Source organism: Oreochromis aureus, linkage group 2 (assembly GCF_013358895.1).
Source record: "Oreochromis aureus strain Israel breed Guangdong linkage group 2, ZZ_aureus, whole genome shotgun sequence".
NCBI lineage: Eukaryota > Metazoa > Chordata > Actinopteri > Cichliformes > Cichlidae > Oreochromis > Oreochromis aureus.
The window spans coordinates 34,647,872-34,668,203 of NC_052943.1; the positions used below are offsets into that span (position 1 = coordinate 34,647,872).

General features: G+C 42.6%; 1 protein-coding gene and 1 long non-coding RNA gene across 2 annotated transcripts; one reads left to right on the top strand and one right to left on the bottom strand.

Moving 5' to 3' along the window:
- Window positions 1-4,251: 4,251 nt before the first annotated feature.
- Window positions 4,252-6,642, bottom strand: LOC120443467. Its single transcript, XR_005615440.1, has 3 exons — window positions 6,504-6,642; window positions 5,162-5,397; window positions 4,252-4,633 (listed from the first exon to the last, which is right to left on the bottom strand). It is a non-coding gene; the product is annotated as an uncharacterized LOC120443467 (long non-coding RNA).
- On the top strand, window positions 6,527-20,242 carry atoh8 (atonal bHLH transcription factor 8). The gene is made up of 4 exons (XM_031737149.2): window positions 6,527-8,357; window positions 9,186-9,341; window positions 11,067-11,258; window positions 19,661-20,242. Exons 1-4 carry the CDS (start codon window positions 7,731-7,733, stop codon window positions 19,685-19,687), a joined length of 1,002 nt encoding a protein of 333 aa, XP_031593009.2. The 5' UTR covers window positions 6,527-7,730; the 3' UTR covers window positions 19,688-20,242.
- Window positions 20,243-20,332: the final 90 nt, after the last annotated feature.

A 20,332-nucleotide genomic window follows, 5' to 3' on the forward strand; every position in this document is an offset into this window, starting at 1 on the left:
GAAGGAACTACTGGAGCAGTAGTTGGACCTACCAATGCTCCCAGATCTTATGTGGTAGAGACAGACAGGGGTTTTCTGAGGAGAAATAGGAGCCACCTCAGACCAACAGGGACTATAACCAGATCTGGTCAAGCGGTGAGACCTCCTGTAAGATTGGATGTGTAATTCTCTGAAGTTATCCATTCATGCCCTATTCAAAGCTTCCGGGAAACGAAGTAAAGTTGGTGAATCTCCAAAAGTTGAATCTGTTCATCTGGACGTAGCGTTTTGTGGGAGAAACGTTTCGTCACTCATCCAAGTGACTTCTTCAGTCTCAGTTGGTGTCTAAAGTTGGTGAACTTCACCCGAATGTGCTGAGTCCAGTGTCTTCATTATACAGATGCATGATCTAAATTATAATATTTCTGACTGTCTGAGGCAAAATTTCCCCGATTCAAATCGAATCGAATCGTGGATGGAATCGATTCGGGACCTTGTGAATCGGAATCGAATCGATTCTAGAAATCAGTGACGATACCCAGCCCTACGTATAACATTCTGATAAGGTGCCAAAGGAGTACACACCAGGGCTGCATGCAGAACCTGGTCTACCAAACCCTGCTTCGGCCAGGGGCATTGTTGGAGGCAGAGTGGTTGGAGGTTAGGTGTCTGCATGGGGACATTCATAAATATCCTATTGTGCCACTCCAAATTAAATACAAGGACAAAATGCATAAAGCAAAGGCTGCGGTTAGTTCGTGCCTGATGCATCCCTTAATTCTCAGAACAGATTGGCCGGGGTTTAATAACCTGTTGTGGTAGTGTGTGGGGATGCATTCACAGCCTGTAGCAGCATGAAACTTCTGCACTGCCCTCAGGAGTGGATGCTGACCCTACACTGACCTACCTGCATTTCATATCGATCAAAGATGGAATGTATCAAGTCAGTCACGATGCTCACAAAGTTGTTGGTGCCAAAAAGCAATCAAGAAATTATTTTCCAGGTGGCTCTTTATAACCCCATGGTGGGACATATGGGGTACAACAAAACACTGGAGTGAATAATGGCCCGATTTAATTGGTCGGGCATCTGGAGGGGATGTGTGCCAATGGTGTGCATCCAGCCTGGAGTGTCAACTGGTAAACCAGCCAGTCATTTCAAAAGCACCGTTGGGCCTGTTACCATTAGAGATCCCATTTGAACTCATTAGCAATGACCTGATCGGGCCATTTTCACCAGCAGAGGGGCTAGACTCAGGCAATTTTAACCAGAAGACAAAGTACTTCTATTACTCTCTTCTTCCAGCTCAAAGCTAGACAAGTGACAAGGACCCTTTGTGGTCACACAGCAAATGGGTGACATGTACTTTGAAGTGGTACGGTCAGACAGGAGAGGAGCCACACAGCTATATCACCTTAACCTCCTTAAAGCATGACGAGAGGCTGAAACCACTTCCCTGGTGAGCGTGGTTAAGGAGAGAGATGAGTTGGGGCCAGAGGAGCCAAATTCCACCACTCCCGCCTCCCTCCATTGTGATGATCATCTCACACAGGTCCAGAGAGCACATTGCAACAGCTCTTTGCACATGTGTTTTTCCCCCTCCCCAGCCATATAAATCTCACAGGAGTACCATTTTGAAATATATGCTGTAGTGACAGGGTGTTCACGGCCCTATGGATTGCCTGAACATAAGAGACAAATTGTTCAGAAGGAATTGGCTGATATGTTAAAAATGGGAGTAAGAGAAAAGCCACACAGTGCCAGGAGTACCCCCATAGTTCTTGTGGTGAAGAAAGATGGGCTTATACGGTTCTGTGTTGACTAATTTGGTATGTGGAGGGTGAAGGCTACAGTGGTCCCAGTGGTATTTGGAGCAATTGGTGTAGTGACCCCCAAGCTGGGTGATTGGCTCCAGCACATCCCAGGAACAACATCCGAGATCCGTTTAAATGAGCCTAGAACCAGCAAAGATACTGTGCAGGACCTTCAAGCTCCCAGGCCTCTGGTAGAGGACCTGAGCTTGAAGGAGGGAGACCACCCACAGGGCGAGTGGGGAATTGTTACACACACGCCACACATATACACTACCAATCAAAAGTTTGGACACACCTTCTCATTTAATAGTTTTTCTTTATTTTCACGACTACTTACATTGTACAGGGTGGACCATTTATATGGATACACCGTAATAACATGGGAATGGTTGGTGATATTAAAGTCCTGTTTGTGGCACATTAGTATATGTGAGGGGGCAAACTCCTCAAGATGGGTGGTGACCATGGTGGCCATTTAGAAGTCGGCCATCTTGGATACAACTTTTGTTTTTTCAATAGAAAGAGGGCCATGTGACACATCAAACTTATTGGTAATGTCACAAGAAAAACAATGGTGTGCTTGGTTTCAACGTAACTTTATTCTTTCATGAGTTATTTTCAAGTTTCTCCTTGTTCACAGCCATTGACATGTCGAAGAGGTTAACACGTGAGGAGCGGATCGAAATTGTGTTGATATCTGGTGAACGCAGTAACCGGGTCATTGCAGCAGATTTCAATGCAAGACACCCTACGAGACCACCCATCTCCCATGCTACAGTTAGCAAACTGCTTGCTAAGTTTCGTGAAACTGGTTCAGTGTTGGATTTGCCAAAATGTGGACACAAGAAAACTGTCACTAATGAAGAAACATCAGTGGCTGTCCTAGCTTCATTCAGCAAGAGCCCACAGCGTAGCACTCGCCGCATGTCACTGGAGAGTGGCATTAGTCGAACATCCCTTCGGCGATATTAGCTACTCACATATGGCACCCTTACAAACTCCAGCTACTGCAGCATCTCAACGAAGATGACCCAGAATTTGCAGAATGGGCAAAACAAAAACTGGAACAGGTCCCTCAGTTCACACAGAAGATTTTGTTCAGTGATGAGGCAAACTTTTATGTGAATGGTGAAGTTGGTGTGGTATATGGGGTACAACGATAGTGGGTCCATTCTTCATCAATGGAAACCTCAAGGCCACTGGATATTTGAAATTGCTACATGATGATGTGTTTCCCTCTTTATGCACTGAAGCTGGCTCGTTCCCTGAGTTTTTCCAGCAAGATGGTGCACCACCACATTATGGGTGCCAGGTCCGAGCATTCCTAGATGAACAGTTTCCTGGAAAGTGGATTGGTCATCGTGGGCCAGTTGAATGGCCCCTCAAGGTCTCCCGATCTGACCCCTTAGACTTTTTATCTTTGGGGTCATCTGAAGGCAATTGTCTATGGTGTGAAGATACGAGATGTGCAGCACCTGAAACTACAGATACTGGATGCCTGTGCTGGCATTTCTCCTGCGGTGTTGCTATCAGTGTGTGAAGAGTGGGAGAAGAGGGTTGCATTGACAATCCAACACATTGAACACATTTTATAAGTGGTCAGAAACTTGTAAATAACTCATGAAAGAATAAAGTTACGTTGAAACCAAGCACACCATTGTTTTTCTTGTGACATTACCAATAAGTTTGATGTGTCACATGGCCCTCTTCCTATTGAAAAAACAAAAGTTGTATCCAAGATGGCCGACTTCTAAATGGCCACCATGGTCACCACCCATCTTGAGGAGCTTGCCCCCTCACATATACTAATGCGCCACAAACAGGACTTTAATATCACCAACCATTCCCATGTTATTACGGTGTATCCATATAAATGGCCCACCCTGTAGATTCTCACTGAAGGCATCAAAACTATGAATGAACTGTGGAACTATGCAGTAAACATAAAAGTGTGAAATAACTCAAATCATGTTTTATATTTCAGATTCTTTGTAACAGCCCCCCTTTGGTTTGATTGCTGCTTTGCTCACTCTTGGCATTCTCTCCATGAGCTTCATGAGGTCGTCTCCTGAAATGGTTTTCCAATAATCTTGATGGAGTTCCCAGAGATGCTGAGCACTTGGTTCTTCTTCGTGTGTGAGTATTTAGTTCTCAAGTTTTGGTTTCCTTACTCCCTCTATTCTGTGTCCAGTCAGTGTCTGTGTCTGCCCTGGTCCCACGTCTCTGTTCCCTCTGTTGCAGTGCCTGCTTGTGAGTCTGTCTGTAAGTTCAGTGTGTGTTTCCTGTTTTACTTTGAAAATCCATGTCTCATGTTAATGTGTCTGGTTTTGCTTCCTTTGTCTCGTCAGCCCTGATTTGTCCCAGCTGTGTTTCCCTCCTGTCTCTCATTCCCTGATTGCTCCCTCTGTGTATATAAGCCCTGTGTTTTCATCTGTCTGTGTCGCCATCTACCCTCATCTTGCTGTGTGTTCTGTCTGCGTAAGTTTATTTGGAAGTTTGTTACTTTTTGAGTTCAGCATTAAAGCTGTTTTTTGAGTTCACGTTTTGTCCCCGGAGTCTGCACTTTGGGTCCTCCATTTCACCACTCCTGCCTGCACACAGCCTCCACATGACACCATGACTGACAGGGGCTGTAGAAAAATTGTAGAGCTGTCAAATAGTTGTTGGTTTTTTAAAATTTATTTATTTTACAGAAAGTATTAACATGTCACCATCAATGTTTGCTTCACAAAGTAATTATAAACGTGTTTGTTTCATGGCATTTGTGTCCTTTTGTTTTTGGCAACAAAGACTGGTTTGGTTTCATTCAGGTGCACGTGCTCCAAGGTGATGCTGAGAGCTGATGTTTCAAAAAAGAAAGAGAGACAGGTGGAAATTAAACTTATAGCAAAGTTCACATGAGAGAAACTGCTTGACTTTCTTAGTATTAGTTAGTTTGTTTTCTGTTAGAACTGAAGTAATGTGTTTCTGTTATTTTAGCCAACATGCACCTGCCTGCACCAATTACAAATGTGAAATGTAATACATATATGTTAAATCAGTTATGTGCCGACCTGCTTCCATGCTATACTGATCTAATCTCTGGCTCAGTCGGCTGTCCCGCTCCCATCCCCTCATACCCACACTCCTGACACAGAACCAGCTCCACTGATTCTTAAGAAGTAAAATATTTTGCCAAAAATGTGTCTAATTGCAGGAGGTTCCTTGGGAAATTGTCATGGTCCTGCAGTCCTCTCTGGTGTCCTGTCACTGCTTGTTAGTGTGTGCGTGTGCGTGTGTGTGTGTGTCTCTCTCTTTTCTCTGCACTCCTCCCTGCCTGGACAGTACTTCTCTCGGGTTCCTATGTACCTGCTGATAATCAACTCACCTGCTGCGCATCATCTTCATCTGATTGGTCACCACTTAAGGTGGTGGCTGAGTCGGATTCCTGCTGTTCACCTTGGACCCTTGTTGAGTGATGAGTGTGTTTGTGAGGCGCGTCAGCATGGAGTTTGATCTGGGACGTGTGAGTGACTGGCTCTGTGAACAGAAGAGTTTGGTTCCCTTTCCCTGGATCCCCCGGCGCCCCCTTCCTTTCACTACTGTATATGCAGAATCGGGGTTCTGTAAATAAATGCATGTCGAGTTTGAGTACTGCCGTTTGCCTTGACAGATTTTTTTTTTTTCATGTATTTTGTAATAATTCATTATCAGTATAAGTCACACAAACAGAGCCTTTTTGGAGAAGTGTCTATTATATTTTGCACACTGCCTATGACAGATTGTTTTAGTTGGCTATACTTTGTTTGAAAAATTAAGTAATATTTAGCAATACTTAATGTTATAAATAAAAATGTTTAAGCCATAAAAATACTTTTTTTTAATAGATGACATTTCCAAAAAGTTAACATATTTTTTTTGTATTTGTTTTTACATTAATTGGTACCAATCTAATAATGTTATCATTTATACTATACAATTTTATTTATATAGCACATTTAAAGAACCACAGGTATGCCAAAGTGCTTCACAGAATGAGTTAAGAGCAATAATAAATACAAATATAAAGCACAAAATACAAATAAAATATACTAACAGGCGGGTGACATAACTGAATAACCAATAATACACCAGGCATAGGAGGCACAACTCGAAAGGCTGAAGGTTAATACATTATAAACATTAACAAAGTGATAAAGATAAGTTCCAGTAAAAATGTGGGCTCTAGGAGGTTCAATTCAATTCAATTCAATTTTATTTATATAGCGCCAAATCACAACAAAAGTCGCCTCAAGGCGCTTTATATTGTACAGTAGATAGCACAATAAAGCATTTATATTATCATACACCCTTGCAAAAATATCTATGTACCTAAGTAGAATATTGATCCACTTATACTTTTAGGGCTGTCATGCTTTACGGTATCCACGTGTTTTTTTCACGGGGCCCCAAATTCCTGGTGGCGCCCCTACCCCTCAATGGTGGCACCGAGCAAGGAGAAGTTACGCAAGTTACACAGGGAAAGATGAACTGTGTCATCTCAGTCACAGGTACACTGAAATACGTCTAATATGCAGATTAGTTTTTACTGTAGGTTTTGCAGCGTCATATGAGCACGTGCATCTCAGCTCGTGAGTCTCATGCCAGCATATGGCACCGTTGATCTGTTTCGTCGCGGACGTCCTGCTACAACAGCGAAGTTGTGGTTAAAAAACAAAACGTCAACAAACCTATGTGCAAATCCTTCCTCGCGTGCGTGCGTGCGTGTGCACGCGCGCGGAGGGGGGGGCTCCAGCCAGTCAGACGCCAGCGACTGGAGCTGGAGGAGCGCGAGGTTGTATTCGCGTGCAGTGAAGCAGGGGGACACTGAGGACCAGACCCGATGTGTGCGGTGACAACTGAGAGAATCCAGGCAGTGAACTAGTTCACAGTTTTTAACGCCGGGAGAGCAAATCACTGATCGAAGCGACTGCCTACAGCGCACCGAGTTTCCAACCTCAGCACGACACCGGAGCTTTCCTTAAGAAGGGCCCAGAAGTTCGCCGAGGGATGGATCGATACCGGGGGTATCACTGCTGCTGACACTCCTTCAGGGAAGTTTGAGGTGTTTGGAAACTACCGTGTGACTCTGTGTCCGTGTACCATGCTGACACTTACGCAGAGTATGTAAAGTTATTCTTAAAATCCTGCAACTCTACTGAGAGTCTGCTCCCCCGGCTGCTTTGCAAAGTGTAAATAAGTGGTTTTATAGAGCAGGAGTAGCGTGTGTGACTGCATATGGAAGTGTGATAGTGCTCCTGAAGAGCTGCTACTTTGTTCATGTGCTGTTCTCATTTTTATGTCCAGCAGTTGCACTCCAGCGTATCTGTGCTCAGTGTGTGTATCAGTGTGGGTTATTCACGGTGCTGCTATGCAGACTGACTGGAGCCACGCTCAGACAGTTCCACTGTAACCCCAATTCTGAGGCGAAGGCCTGGACTGCATTCACAGAAAGAAACCTTTACAGCAGAGGATAAGTGCTCTGCACTTCTCCATCCAGAGGGACAACTTGTACTGAGCAGCAGATGTTACACAGCTTTATGTACTAACGTGGATTATTCAGGAGACTGCTATGAAGACAGAGTGGAGCCACAGAAAACCTGCTTGTAAAACTGAAGTAATGCACACGATTGTGCAGTTGTCCGTGCAATGAAATCGCATGTGTTGCACAGTTATAAGCTAATGGTGTATTCCTGAATGAAACACTGGGACCAAAAGTCTTTTTTGTGCAGTAGTGAAACACATTCTTCCAGGAGGTGAAGGTTCAGCTGATGCTCGCTCCTACACAGTGAATGAACTGAAATGATTTACTGGACAATTTTTAAGATTTTGTAGTTAATGTACATTTCCAAATATCACCGTTTTTTGTGTTCAAATTCGATTTTACGTTATCTGTTTGTTACCCTAACTATTGCAAAATGAAGAATCCCCTTCCTCTGAGTAATATGTGGAACAGACCTGATAACAAAGACCCAGAGCAGGTCTCTGTGCCTAGCACTAACAAGAAGTTCAAGAGGAAGTCCCGCGAACCTAAAAGGTTTTTCAATGGCCCCGAGCCCGACAGGAAAACCTACACAGTTGATGTGACTGATGCAGACTGGGTAGATGACGCCCATATGGAGTCGCATAATATCCACAAGCTGGCTCCACTCAAGAGACACCTGATGATGTCACAAGAGCCGATGGCCAGTACCACAGGGATTCTGTCAGGATTAAAGGAAGACATGGCTGCAGCTCAGAGTGGTGGTGCCATAGATATGAGAATTGGCAATAATGTGCCTATTGTTGCTTCCAAAGTTTCCCAGGTGCCCACCTCTTCATTCTCTAACCCAGAGATCTCCCACTGGCCCACCTCCATCTCCCAGCCTCTGTCCAGCAGACTAAAACTGGGCCTTCAATCAATATTCCCTCCTTCAACATCAACCTGCAACCCAGCCAGTCACCAGGTGTTTTCCTTAGAGGCGTCCCCAGGCCAGTCTGCCCCCAGAGTCTCACAGTCCACCGAGTGTCACGAACATATGGATCCACAGGTCCCTTCGCATAAGGTGAATATGTACTTTCACATATAATCGTGTATAAAAGAATGTACAGCCTCTTTAAGTTCAAAGGTTTTAAGTACCAGTACATAATAAACAGTCCTCTGGTCTTTAGCTGGTTTAAAACTATTTAAATACAGCCACGGATAAACCAACAGGGGTATTATTCATCCGACCACAAAATAAACCAAAGTACAGAAACAATGTGTGAACCTCCAACTAGAACTTTACCCAAGGACATTTGGCATGTAGGCTGGACTGAATCACCAGTGTTGATCAGTAGATGACCTGCTCTACCTCCTGAGCTACAGCCAGCCCAACCCAGACCTCAGCTGAATTGAACTGCTGTGGTGGGACCTTAGGAGAGCTGTGCATAATGTTTGCAACCCTCAATGCACTGAAGCAACCTGGTAAAGAAGAGTAGAGGTGTAGATATATATCTATATATTTATGCTTCTGTATGTTGGCTCACTGTGTCACTGTGGACATATTAAAAATTACCTCATTAATTGTTCAATCAACTGAAAATTATTCATAAGAAATGTGGCCAATCAAGTCATTGACTGACTTCCCCACAGAGAGAATTCAGAGTTGCTTTAATTTGTTTTGAACATCATGTTATTAGAGTTCAATTGTCAGACTTAAAAGCCATTTATGATTTCACCAAAATTCTCACCTTTTCTAGATTAAGAGGTCTCCTGGAATAATTTAATATATATTTCATTGACTGATAAGTAATCAAATAAAAGGAAAAAACATCTGCTCGTCAGTGTTTAATATAGTCCACAATCCAAAGGTTGTTACCAGAGTAAGTACCCATGACCCGTGTTTCACCAGGAGTCTCTGAGGAAGCGGATTGGGTTGAGTCCTGATGGATCTGGGCATCTTCCAGAAGTCAAAGCCATCCAGCAGACCAGGAGGCTGCTGGCAAACGCCAGGGAGAGGACCCGTGTCCATACCATCAGTGCTGCATTCGAGGCTCTGAGGAAACAGGTCAGACTCACTTTATAATGTCCCTCTATGTACAAATATATGTTTTATGATGGCTGGTTGACAGCCAGGTTCATCTTCTGAGAGACACACATCATCTCCCTAAAAAGAAACAGTCGCGTTCTCCTTCAACAGTCTCTAATTAGATTGTGGTTGAAATGTATTTCAGCTTGTTTTTTAATTACCTTTCGCAAAATGAAGAATATTCTTAGTAATACCTGGGATGGACGTGTTAACAAAGAGTCGGTACAAATCTCTGTGCATGTCACTGAGCTGTTAGAGGAAGGTCCATGAACTCTAAAGGTGTCTCACCGACTCCTACGCTGAGAGGATGAAAACCTGGGTAGATGAGTGACTATCTCTCCACCATCCTAAAGTTTTCCTCAGCCTTTGTTTGCACTTTGTCAAAGAGAAAAAGGTTTGAAACTATTGGGACTGCACTTTACTTAAGTTTTCAGAGAGAATTAACGGATAAATCATGCAAAAGGTGTTAAATAGTATCAGCTCTGTGATTTACAGCATTTATAAAGCTGTACACCTAACCCTTCCCTTTGATTAAAATCTACATTTATCCACAAATCGTACTACACTACCAGTCGAAGGTTTGGACACACCTCTCTTTAATAGTTTTGGTTTATCTGTTTACATTGTAGATTCTCACTGAAGGCATCAAAACTGTGAATGAACACATGTGGAATTATGTAGTAAACAATAAAGCTGTGAAATAACTCAAAACATGTTTAGATTTCAGATTCTTCGTAACAGCCCCCCGTGCTCACTCTTTCATTCTCTCCATGAGCTTCATGAGGTCGTCACCTGGAATGCTTTCCAACAGTCTCGATGGAGTTATCAGAGATGCTGAGTCCATTTCATCATAGCACTCAATGGACTGTTGTTTCTCTTTACTGAGCTGATTGGTTCTTACCATAATATGAATTCTAACAGTTGTCAAACAGGCTGTCAGCTGTGCACCAACCTGACTGCTGCACAACATAACTGATACTCCCAACTCCACAGGTGAACCCAGACAGGCACACCTGTGAGGTGAAACCATGTCAGGTGGCTGTATCATGAAGCTCACTGTGGACAAAGCGAAGGGCGGCTCAAATATAAGACATATTTAGACTTACTTATGATTTTTTCTGTAGTTACATGATTCCATATATCCTGCTTCATATATTTGATATCTTCAGTTTGTAAAGTTTATCAGTGTATATCTCTGAATCTGTTTCACAATATATTCCAACATGTGACAGCAGTTGTTATCTGTGTAAAGGGGTAAACACCGTATCTACTCTATATTCTCGTCCTTATCACTGTCCCTCTGGAGGCTCCACTCTCTGCTGCTGAAGAACCTGACCCACACATTGTGGAAGCATTGTGAGGTCATATATGGAGATTTCACATATGGTACCTTTATGAGATCTACTGGAGATCACTTTTACGGTCTAGCTAATCAAACTGATATTACTCACTTCCATTAATGCAGTCATGGTGAAAAGGTTTGCAAGTTTGAAATGACGGTTTCCTTCAACTTCAAAGACTTAATGAAAATGTAGTTTTGTCTTTGGTACCACCTGATGAGCTAATAAGTGATGTACTAACAATAGTAATAAAGTGTAAGTCCATATGTTTCTCTTTGAAAACAGCACGACACTTTAGATAAATGAGAAGAGGCTAAAGGAGAATCTTCTCTTTTCCTTCCTCCAACCATGGACCGTGCTCTAGGTGCCGTGTTACTCGTACGGGCAGAAGCTCTCCAAGCTGGCGATACTACGTATAGCCTGCAATTACATCCTGTCTCTGGCTCAGCTCGCTGAGCTGGACTACAGTTCAGATCACAGCAGTGTGAGCTTCTCTCAGTGTGTTGAACAGTGCACACGGACCCTGCAGGCTGAGGGAAGGAGCAAGAAGAGGAAGGTGAGCTGGAACTCCTTTTCCATAAACATGCATTTACGGTTAACATGAAAGAGGCTTTTATCACACACGTTCTTGAATGATTGGGCCCCATCATATGTTAAAGATACCATAGTACCACATTATCCCAGTACAGCACATTGCAGGCTTAACTCTGCTTCCTGCAGTTTCTAAAAGTATGTGAACGTTTTGGAACAACTGTCATAAACCCACATTTTATTCACAGTACAATATAGAACGTGAGAAAATGTGCCAGTTTAAGAAAAGTGTTTGATGGCAGCAACGTTTCTCAGAGAACGTTTGGAGAGGCCCACGTTGTTGGAGATTGTTTGATTGCTGATATGCGACATGTGCAGGACGGTCACTGGAATGCTGTTTTCTCTCAGCTTACTGTAGAGAAGCATTAAGAAAGATAAACGAGACTAAAAATCAAACCCATGTAGAACAGTTTGATGCTGTGCTGTTGTTGTTTTAGCCTCCATGGGAGCACACGTTGGTCTCAAACCTGTATCTACCTTTCAGCTTTGATGGTGCTTTTCCATCAAAGTGCACTGTCATAGATGCAGACTTTTAAACGAGGGCTGGATGCTCCGTCTCCTCGTTCTGGCTGCAGAACATTTTTAATGAGGTTTGGTCTAAAGATGACAGCAGCCTTTCTGGATCATGTTCACATGTCGCTCGTTTGCCTGAGAGAGCGTTTGCTCCGTGTTCACAGTGATGTCCATGACAGAACGATGTCTACACCTGAGGATCATCCAGTACTCACTCTCAGCCTTATGTAACTTACCTGTTTCCAATCAATCTGGTTAGCTGCTAAATGTTCCTCCAGCTGTTTCTTTGTAGCACCACTTACTTTGTTCCTGCCATTGCAGCTTTTGGACTGGTTCTTAGCATCTTTCTACTCTGCCTGAGCACTCAAGTGTATAATGTGCCTCAGTCACCTACTCAAGCTAGCACTTTTTTCCTAAGTGCTATCTAACACTTACCCACAGTTATACTCTGATAGATGCATCGCAGAGCCACTGGGGTTAGTATTCTGCCCCAGGATGTTTGGCGTGCAGACTGGAACAGCAACCTTCCAATTAGATGACACAGTCTACCTCCTGAGCTCCTGCCGCTCCTTCTAAAACATGCTGCTTCCATCAAAGTGAGCTCATTTTTTAGGAAATAGTAAAATGTCTCAATTTAAACAGTTTATTTGACAGTTTTCTGTAAAATATGGGGTCATGAGATTTGCAAATCATCGCATTCTGTTTTTATATATGTTTTAGACAGCATCCCAACATTTAGAGAAGGTTGGCAGGACTGTAGCTGTCAGGCTGCTGTGGACAGAGCTACCAGTGTGGACTCAGGAGACGACACCCACTCTGCTGACTGACTAATGACTTTCCTTTTTGATAAAGCTGATAATTAGCAGCATAACTAATCATTCATTAGTTATGCTGCTATAGGCTGAGGCTGCAGAGGCTCTTCCAACGATGCACTGAACATTTCTCTTTTTACTCCTCAGGTGTTTTTACATCAGGGCTGCATGCCCCTCAGGTCTGTCTCCCATACTTTGTGTTTTGTATTCTCCATGGGGTCCAATATTTTTTACATTTCTTTATTCAATTCTTCTTTCTTTGTGTTTTTTATACTTAAGTTGCTTTTGTTTGGTCTGTGGTGGTCTGTGAGCAGACACAGTCTCTAAGAGGAATGGATTTTGGGGGATTTAATGAAAGTATTGCATGAACTGTTTAGGGCTGCCAGACAGAACCAGCTACAGATATTTGTTTCAATACAAAACAACTCTGACAGTTTAAAAAATACACAGAAGCTTTTTAAGTGATATTTTTAAGACATGGTATATATGATGCTGAGGAACTAGTTTGTGCATTTATTACTTCCAGGCTGGACGACTGTAATTCATTATTATCAGGATGTCCTAAAAAGTCCCTGAAAAGCCTTCAGCTGATCCAAAATGCTGCAGCAAGAGTACTGACAGGGACTAGAAAGAGAGAGCAGATTTCTCCTGTTTTGGCTTCCTTCATTGGCTTCCTGTTAAATCCAGAATTGAATTCAAAATCCTGCTCCTCACATACAAGGTCTTAAATAATCAGGCCCCATCTTATCTTAATGACCTTGTAGTACCATATCACCCCATTAGAGCACTTCGCTCTCGCTCTGCAGGCCTACTTGTTGTTCCTAGAGTATTTAAAAGTAGAATGGGAGGCAGAGCCTTCAGTTTTCAGGCCCCTCTTCTGTGGAACCAGCTTCCAGTTTGGATTCAGGAGACAGACACTATCTCTACTTTCAAGATTAGGCTTCAAACTTTCCTTTTTGCTAAAGCATATAGTTAGGGCTGGACCAGGTGACCCTGAATCCTCCCTTAGTTATGCTGCAATAGACGTAGGCTGCCGGGGATTCCCAGAATGGGAACACACTCAGTGGATTTTCAGATCATACACTGAGTTCCTCACCGTGTGTTTATACACCACTCTTCATTTAATTATTAGTTATTGTTAATCTCTGTCTCTCTTCCACAGCATGTCTTTATCCTGTCTTCCTTCTTTCACCCCAACCGGTCGCAGCAGATGGCCCCGCCCCTCCCTGAGCCTGGTTCTGCCGGAGGTTTCTTCCTGTTAAAAGGGAGTTTTTCCTTCCCGCTGTCGCCAAAGTGCTTGCTCATAGGGGGTCATATGATTGTTGGGGTTTCCTTTGTATTAGTGTAGGGTCTACCTTACAGTATAAAGTGCCTTGAGGTGACTGTTGATGTGATTTGGCGCTGTGTAAATAAAATTGAATTGAATTTCTCAAATTGAAGCTGAAAGTCTGCACTTCCATCACATCTACATTGTTTGATCCAAGTTTCAGTGTGTTGGTGTACAGGGGACTTTAGTAGATGGTGTAAAACCTATTTTACTGTGTATTCCTCCACCTACCTCCAGCCGCTCGTGCCAGTTGACTCCATCAGCCTGTTTGTGCCAGAGGTTTCTTCCTGTTAAAAGGGAGGAAACCGCTGCTCGTAGGGGGTCATCTGGGTTTGTGCATTTTCTCTGTTTTCTGTGTGTTATTATTGGGTTCCAATATAAAGTGCCTCGAGGTAACTGTTGATGTGCTATATAAATAAAACCAAATTGGAAAAATGTATAAAGAAGTGAAGTAATCTTCATATAGACCTGTGATTGGAGGAGTACTACTCAATAGTCACCCAATGCTTGACCTGGTTGTGACATTAAGTGCTCGACATAATTAGCAAGAGAATAAAAAGTTTGAAACACAGAAATATTTAAGAAGTAACTAAAAACTACTTTGGCTGCTTCCTTTTCACAAGTGTTTGATTTGTCAGTGTTTTTACACCCTTTTTATGCCCTTCCTGAAACAAATCCAGAGGGCAGCTGTGTATTTATACAGTTAGGCCATAAGTATTTGGACTTGGTTATTTTGCTTCCTTAGACCAACACAACTAAGTTTAAATCAAACAATCAAAATGTGTACAAAGTTCAGAATTTCACCTTTAATTCAAGTCATTTAACAAAAGCATTGCACACTTTGCCTATTTTATATGCAGAGATATTGAACCTTTGAACATATCTGATGAAGTATCAAGCAGAAAGTAGGACAAAGATGGCGTCAAACTATTGAGCAACTGAAATCTACCCATCATGGGAAAATATCTGGCTTTCAAACGTTCTCCTTAATGCTCCAAAGCTCACAGAGCGGAGTTAAAGGAAGAGCTGGTGCTGAAATGTGCTGGATGTGTCAATTCAAAAACTCACTTTTTGAACCCTTTAAAATAAATATCAACTTTGTATTTTGTATGAAAGTATTGCACTTTTTATTTACATGTTGCGTAGCGTTACACATTTGAGTTGCAGGAGAAAGATTTTTGTTGAACCACAGAGACGGTGTACTCTTACTTCTGCACTTCACACTAATCTGGTCACGTTGCTCTTTTAGATGTAAACGAGTTTAGGGCTTTTCCCCTGCTGGCTAGCTTTTTGTGCTTTGTGTGTGTGTGCGTGTGTGTGTGTGTGTGTGTGTGTGCGTGCGTGTGCATGTGGACATGTGTGTCTGTCTACATGTGCGTGTTCTGTAAACCCCAGACACCAGATGTTTAGAGTGAAGGGGAAGTAAAGCTGGCGCCATAAAGGGCAGAGGGCAGTGAGAAGGCACGCGAACTGAAACCACACACACACACACACACACACACACACACACACACACACACACACACAGACTTGGCACATTCCCCAGCAGTCTCTCTAACACATTCCCGTACTCTGCCTCTCCGGGCCATCTGCTCCAACATACTTTGAAACAAGGAGGGGAAAAAACACAGTCATCATCAGCTTGTCAGACAGCAGCAGCTGGTGGAAAGACAGGGTAGGGGGTAGTGGTGTGTGTGTGTGTGTGTGTGTGTGTGTGTGTGTGTGTGTGTGTGCGCTTTTCTCAGAGCCTCTGAGTCTGTATACACGTTTAGCAGGAAAAAAACCTTTTTGTTTCATTGGCTCTAAGGTCACACATACTCAGGACAAAGAAGACTGAACAAAAAACAGGTTTTAACTGCCGCTGTGCCATTTCATATCCTAAAATTATAAAATAAAAGCTTTGTTTGTATGCAACAAAGAGCCTGCAGGTTCTGTTCATGCTATACTTTTGTTAAAGCTCTTGAATTAAAGCTGAAACTCTTCAGTCGCATGCACACGTCACAGCTCAGCTCATGTCAACAACCATGTCAATACTAAATATAAGTTAAAGTTATAGTTAATCACGTAGTGGCAGCATCAGTGTGGAGGGCACAGCAGCTGTTTTGCTTCCATCCTGTAACTCTAACCAACACAACTAATACCAGGTTAGAGGCCGATATTATTCCGACATATCGGCTCATATTTTCTTCTTTTAAATGCAGGAAATATAAACAGATTTCTCTAATGTTTGTCAGGGGAATGTTGTGGTGCTGCAGAGTGGCTTTTGGTGGATAAACCTGGAGGGCGACAGCCATAACGTGGTTGAAGAGTTTCAACATTAGTTGACCCTGTTGTCTGTTCTTTACTGATAAACTGTCAGAAGACTCAGGATGGGGACGTGGAGCTCGACTCACAGGGGGATGCTGCTGACCTCTTCAAAAGCAACCTCTTCCAGTGTTGAAGCCTCTGTACCTGCAGCATGCTGTATCTGTGTTCACTGAAGAGGCCACTTTGTACTACTATGGGTGATACTGATTATATACACTACCATTAATCGTTTCTGGTGTGTTTAATTTTGCTGTATCGCTTTTGTTTCGGTTGCTGTGAGAATGTTTATAACAGCTTCATAAAATCAGTATTAATAATTCTAATTATAAGGTTGTTATTTACTTTCTAACAAATAGTTTTGAGCAGACAGAAGTAAAATTAACAATATTTTCTCATTATATCAGTGTTATAAATATAGATAAGGGCACTTCTGGTATTTAATAATGCGCTCAGTGTCAGCTTAGCAGTAAACGGACTGATGCAAAGATGATATGAATAAAGGACCATTAGACAATCGGCACCTTTAGCTGTCGAGTTAAGATTTGCTACTTAAACATTGTTGTTACCAGTAAAAGCTGTGAGCAACAGTGACACGGCCCTCACCTTGGTGACATTCCTGTGACCAGTAGGTGGCGATATAGAATACCCAGTAATTATGTGTCATGTTTCTGTGTGGAACCAACAATGAACGTTTCATGTAGACCACATGATGTTTGTTACCTAACGCTGATTTCCTGTTGTTACTTGGTGGCACTATGAGGGGGGGCCTAATATTTACCAGATTTTATAGTGGTTGCTATATGCATGTGACTTTTTGTTATAGCTGCATATCAGCCAACACAGTGGACGCCAGTCCTTCATCGCGTCCTCTGCATACTGTTGGCCACTCACGGGAAGGGTAGGTTTTTTTTACTAAAAACCAAGATGGCGGACAGAAAGTCATAAATGCTGAACATCCGTGGAATATCTCGTAAATCCTCCTAAAGCAGGAGATTCTTGCTGGGAGAAAAAATCTGTGTCAGTGGATCTGAAGATGCTGAAGGAGCTGACAATGCTGAGGACATACTGCCAGACATATTCTAATACTTTTCAAAGCAAAATTGTTGAATCTAGCTTCTATAATACACAACAAAACACAGTGATGATATGTTTGTGTATTTCAGGTGTGAAATCACCCATCACTGGGTGGTACTATTAATGTGACCTAATACTGATACATGGATGAACACTGTCCAGTCTGTCTCAGATTTGACAGACTTGATGAAAGTGTAAACATGAAGACATCAGAGATGTGAGAGCATGAAACCTATAATGGGGATAGATGTGTCAGGGTTCCTGGGTCGGTGACCCAGTGTTTTCAGTTTTGTCACGTTTAGGTTATGTTGCCACATCAATGTTCTCACGTCCTGCTTTTCCTGTGTCAGCTCGTCTCTTGTGTTATTAGCCAGATTATGTTCAGCTGTGTACTGACCGGTCTCTCATTATCATCCTCAACAGTCTGTGTATTTAAGTCCTCTGTTTCCACTCGTTCACTGTCGTGTCATTGATGTTATGTTGTCGTTTCCGCCTGCGTTCAGTTCAGCCAGCCATTCAGTCTTTCAGCCAGTCAGTCCTTTCGTTCCTGCCCTGTTCATCCACGCTTCATAATAAACCATCTTCAGTTCTTCACTATCCACGAGTCCTGCGTTTGGGTCACTTCCTCGCCTCCACACGACACAAATCCTGACAAGATGCATCAAAACATGTCAAAGTATTGGCTAATTAAAATATTAACGAAACGTCCAGGACTCCTGCAAGTTGCCATATTTAATCATATTTACAAAAAGATAACTAGGGACCTTTAAAGGCACCCTGGTCACTTTTCATGTAAACGTCACGACAGCGATCTCACCGGGTCAGACTTTGGAGGTCTGCAAGTGGGTTCAAGTATTTCTTAGGAAAAAAAACAAGTTATAACAAACCAGCAGTAAAGAAACCAAACCATAGGAAACCATTAAAACCATGAGGTATTTATGACAGTTAAGCAGGCAAGGAATATACATTATATAAGAGGTCACAAAGTAACTATGAGGCAGTGAAGTTGTCATTTCTAAATTGGATGCATCGGATCTCGAGCATCACCAGGCTGTGCAAATAAATGTGCATATTCCTGGTAAATTCCTGTATAACAGGAAAATAGTATTTTGTATTCATATTGCCACTGTTAAGTGTTTACGTGTTTGGGAAACCTCAAAACATATTACTGAATCGGTCACTGCTGTCTTTGGTCTGAATCCCACTTTGACAAATTAAGCTGGGATGTCCTCAAGGTCCCAACATCCCTCATCAACGTTCAAACAGTGCTATGCAGCAAATAAGTGCGGTACGAGTTCATGTTGGTATATGGCTGTAGCGCAGGTGGTAGAGCAGGTCAGCCATTGATTGGAAGGTTGTGGGTTCGATCCCTGGCTCCCCCTAGTCCAGCCATCCATTTTCGTCCGGGTCGCAGGGGCAGCAGCCCAAGCAGAGAAGTCCGGACCTCCCTCTCCCCAGCCACCCCCTCCAGCTTATCTGGGGAGACTCCCAGGCCAGCAGAGAGATATGATCTCTCCAGCGTGTCCTGGGTCTGCCCCGGGGCCTCCTCCCGGTGGGACATGCCCAGAACACCGCGCCCAGGAGGCATCCTTGTCAGATCCCCAACCACCTCAGCTGGTTTGGGCTCCCACTAATCTGCATGCCAAATATCCTTGGGCAAGATACTACCCCCCAGTTGCTCTCTGATGCGTCCATCGTGAATGTTAGCTAAACAGCACTGAAGTATAAAAGAACGTGCTGGTGTGATTGGGTGAATGTGGCGTGTTGTACAGACCGCTCTGAGTGCTCCGGGAGAGTAGAAAAGCTCAGTCCAAACAGAGCCATCAGTCCAGTTACCATATAAATACAGTATGTGACAGTATACGTAAACAATGATTCTCAGCTACTTTTCACTTTAATATCAGAAGAAGGTAATTTTTCATGTGGCGTTTGTTGCTACATGAAAAATAATAATAGAGTGCCAAGCTGATCACAGCAGATGGCCCCGCCCCTCCCTGAGCCTGGTTCTGCCGGAGGTTTCTTCCTGTTAAAAGGGAGTTTTTCCTTCCCACTGTCACCAAAGTGCTTGCTCATAGGGGGTCATATGATTGTTGGGCTTTTCTCTGTATGTAGTATTGTAGGGTCTACCTTACAATATAGAGGTGACTGTTGTTGGGATTTGTATAAATAATATTGGATTGGATTCTTGTCTTATCTTCTGTTCACAATCACATTTTGTCATGCATTGGTTTAAATCTAAATGAACGTTTCCTCATCACATGCTTCCTCATGTAGCTCACACAATAAATGCACGTTTGCATTCCTTTATTAATTGAAATGATTTTATTTTGGCAGGTTGGAAGAATGCCCGAGGATGTATGATGTTTTGAGACTACTGTTACCAGAATCACCTCTTCTCACTGCATGATCACACAGCCAGCCTCAGGCCACACTCTACTGTTGCACTGTGTTGAATGAAAAAAGCATGAAACAGTAGCATTTACTGTAAAAACAAACAGGCTCATGTAATTCAGATACAATTTAGATTTCCTGAGAAATAGCTGATAATGTGTTTTCCTGGTGGACAGAAGGTTCATCAGGACTAATTATTAATAATAGATAGTAGTGTTTACAAATATGTGAACAATGATCATTCTAACCTTGCTTAATTTACCCGACATGGCAGTTACCTAAATATTTAACCAATAATATGACAATGTTTACATAAATCTAGGTTTTTTTGCTACTCTGTTCTGTATATCATTTTAAGCAACATTACTAAACATCTTGATTTCTTGTATGAATTCAACATTAAATGTGAACGATGCTAAAACTAAGGTACAAATCCTAAGGTGAGAGAAAGTATGAATGAATGGCCATACAGATTTGGAATTAAAATAAATACATTCAATAAATAAATGATATATTCCAACCGCACCGAAGTGTTGTCACATTCATTTTTCTGTCCCATAATATATTCTGTCACAGCTCCTCCTCTTTGGTTTTTATCTGTAGTGTTGGCAGCCG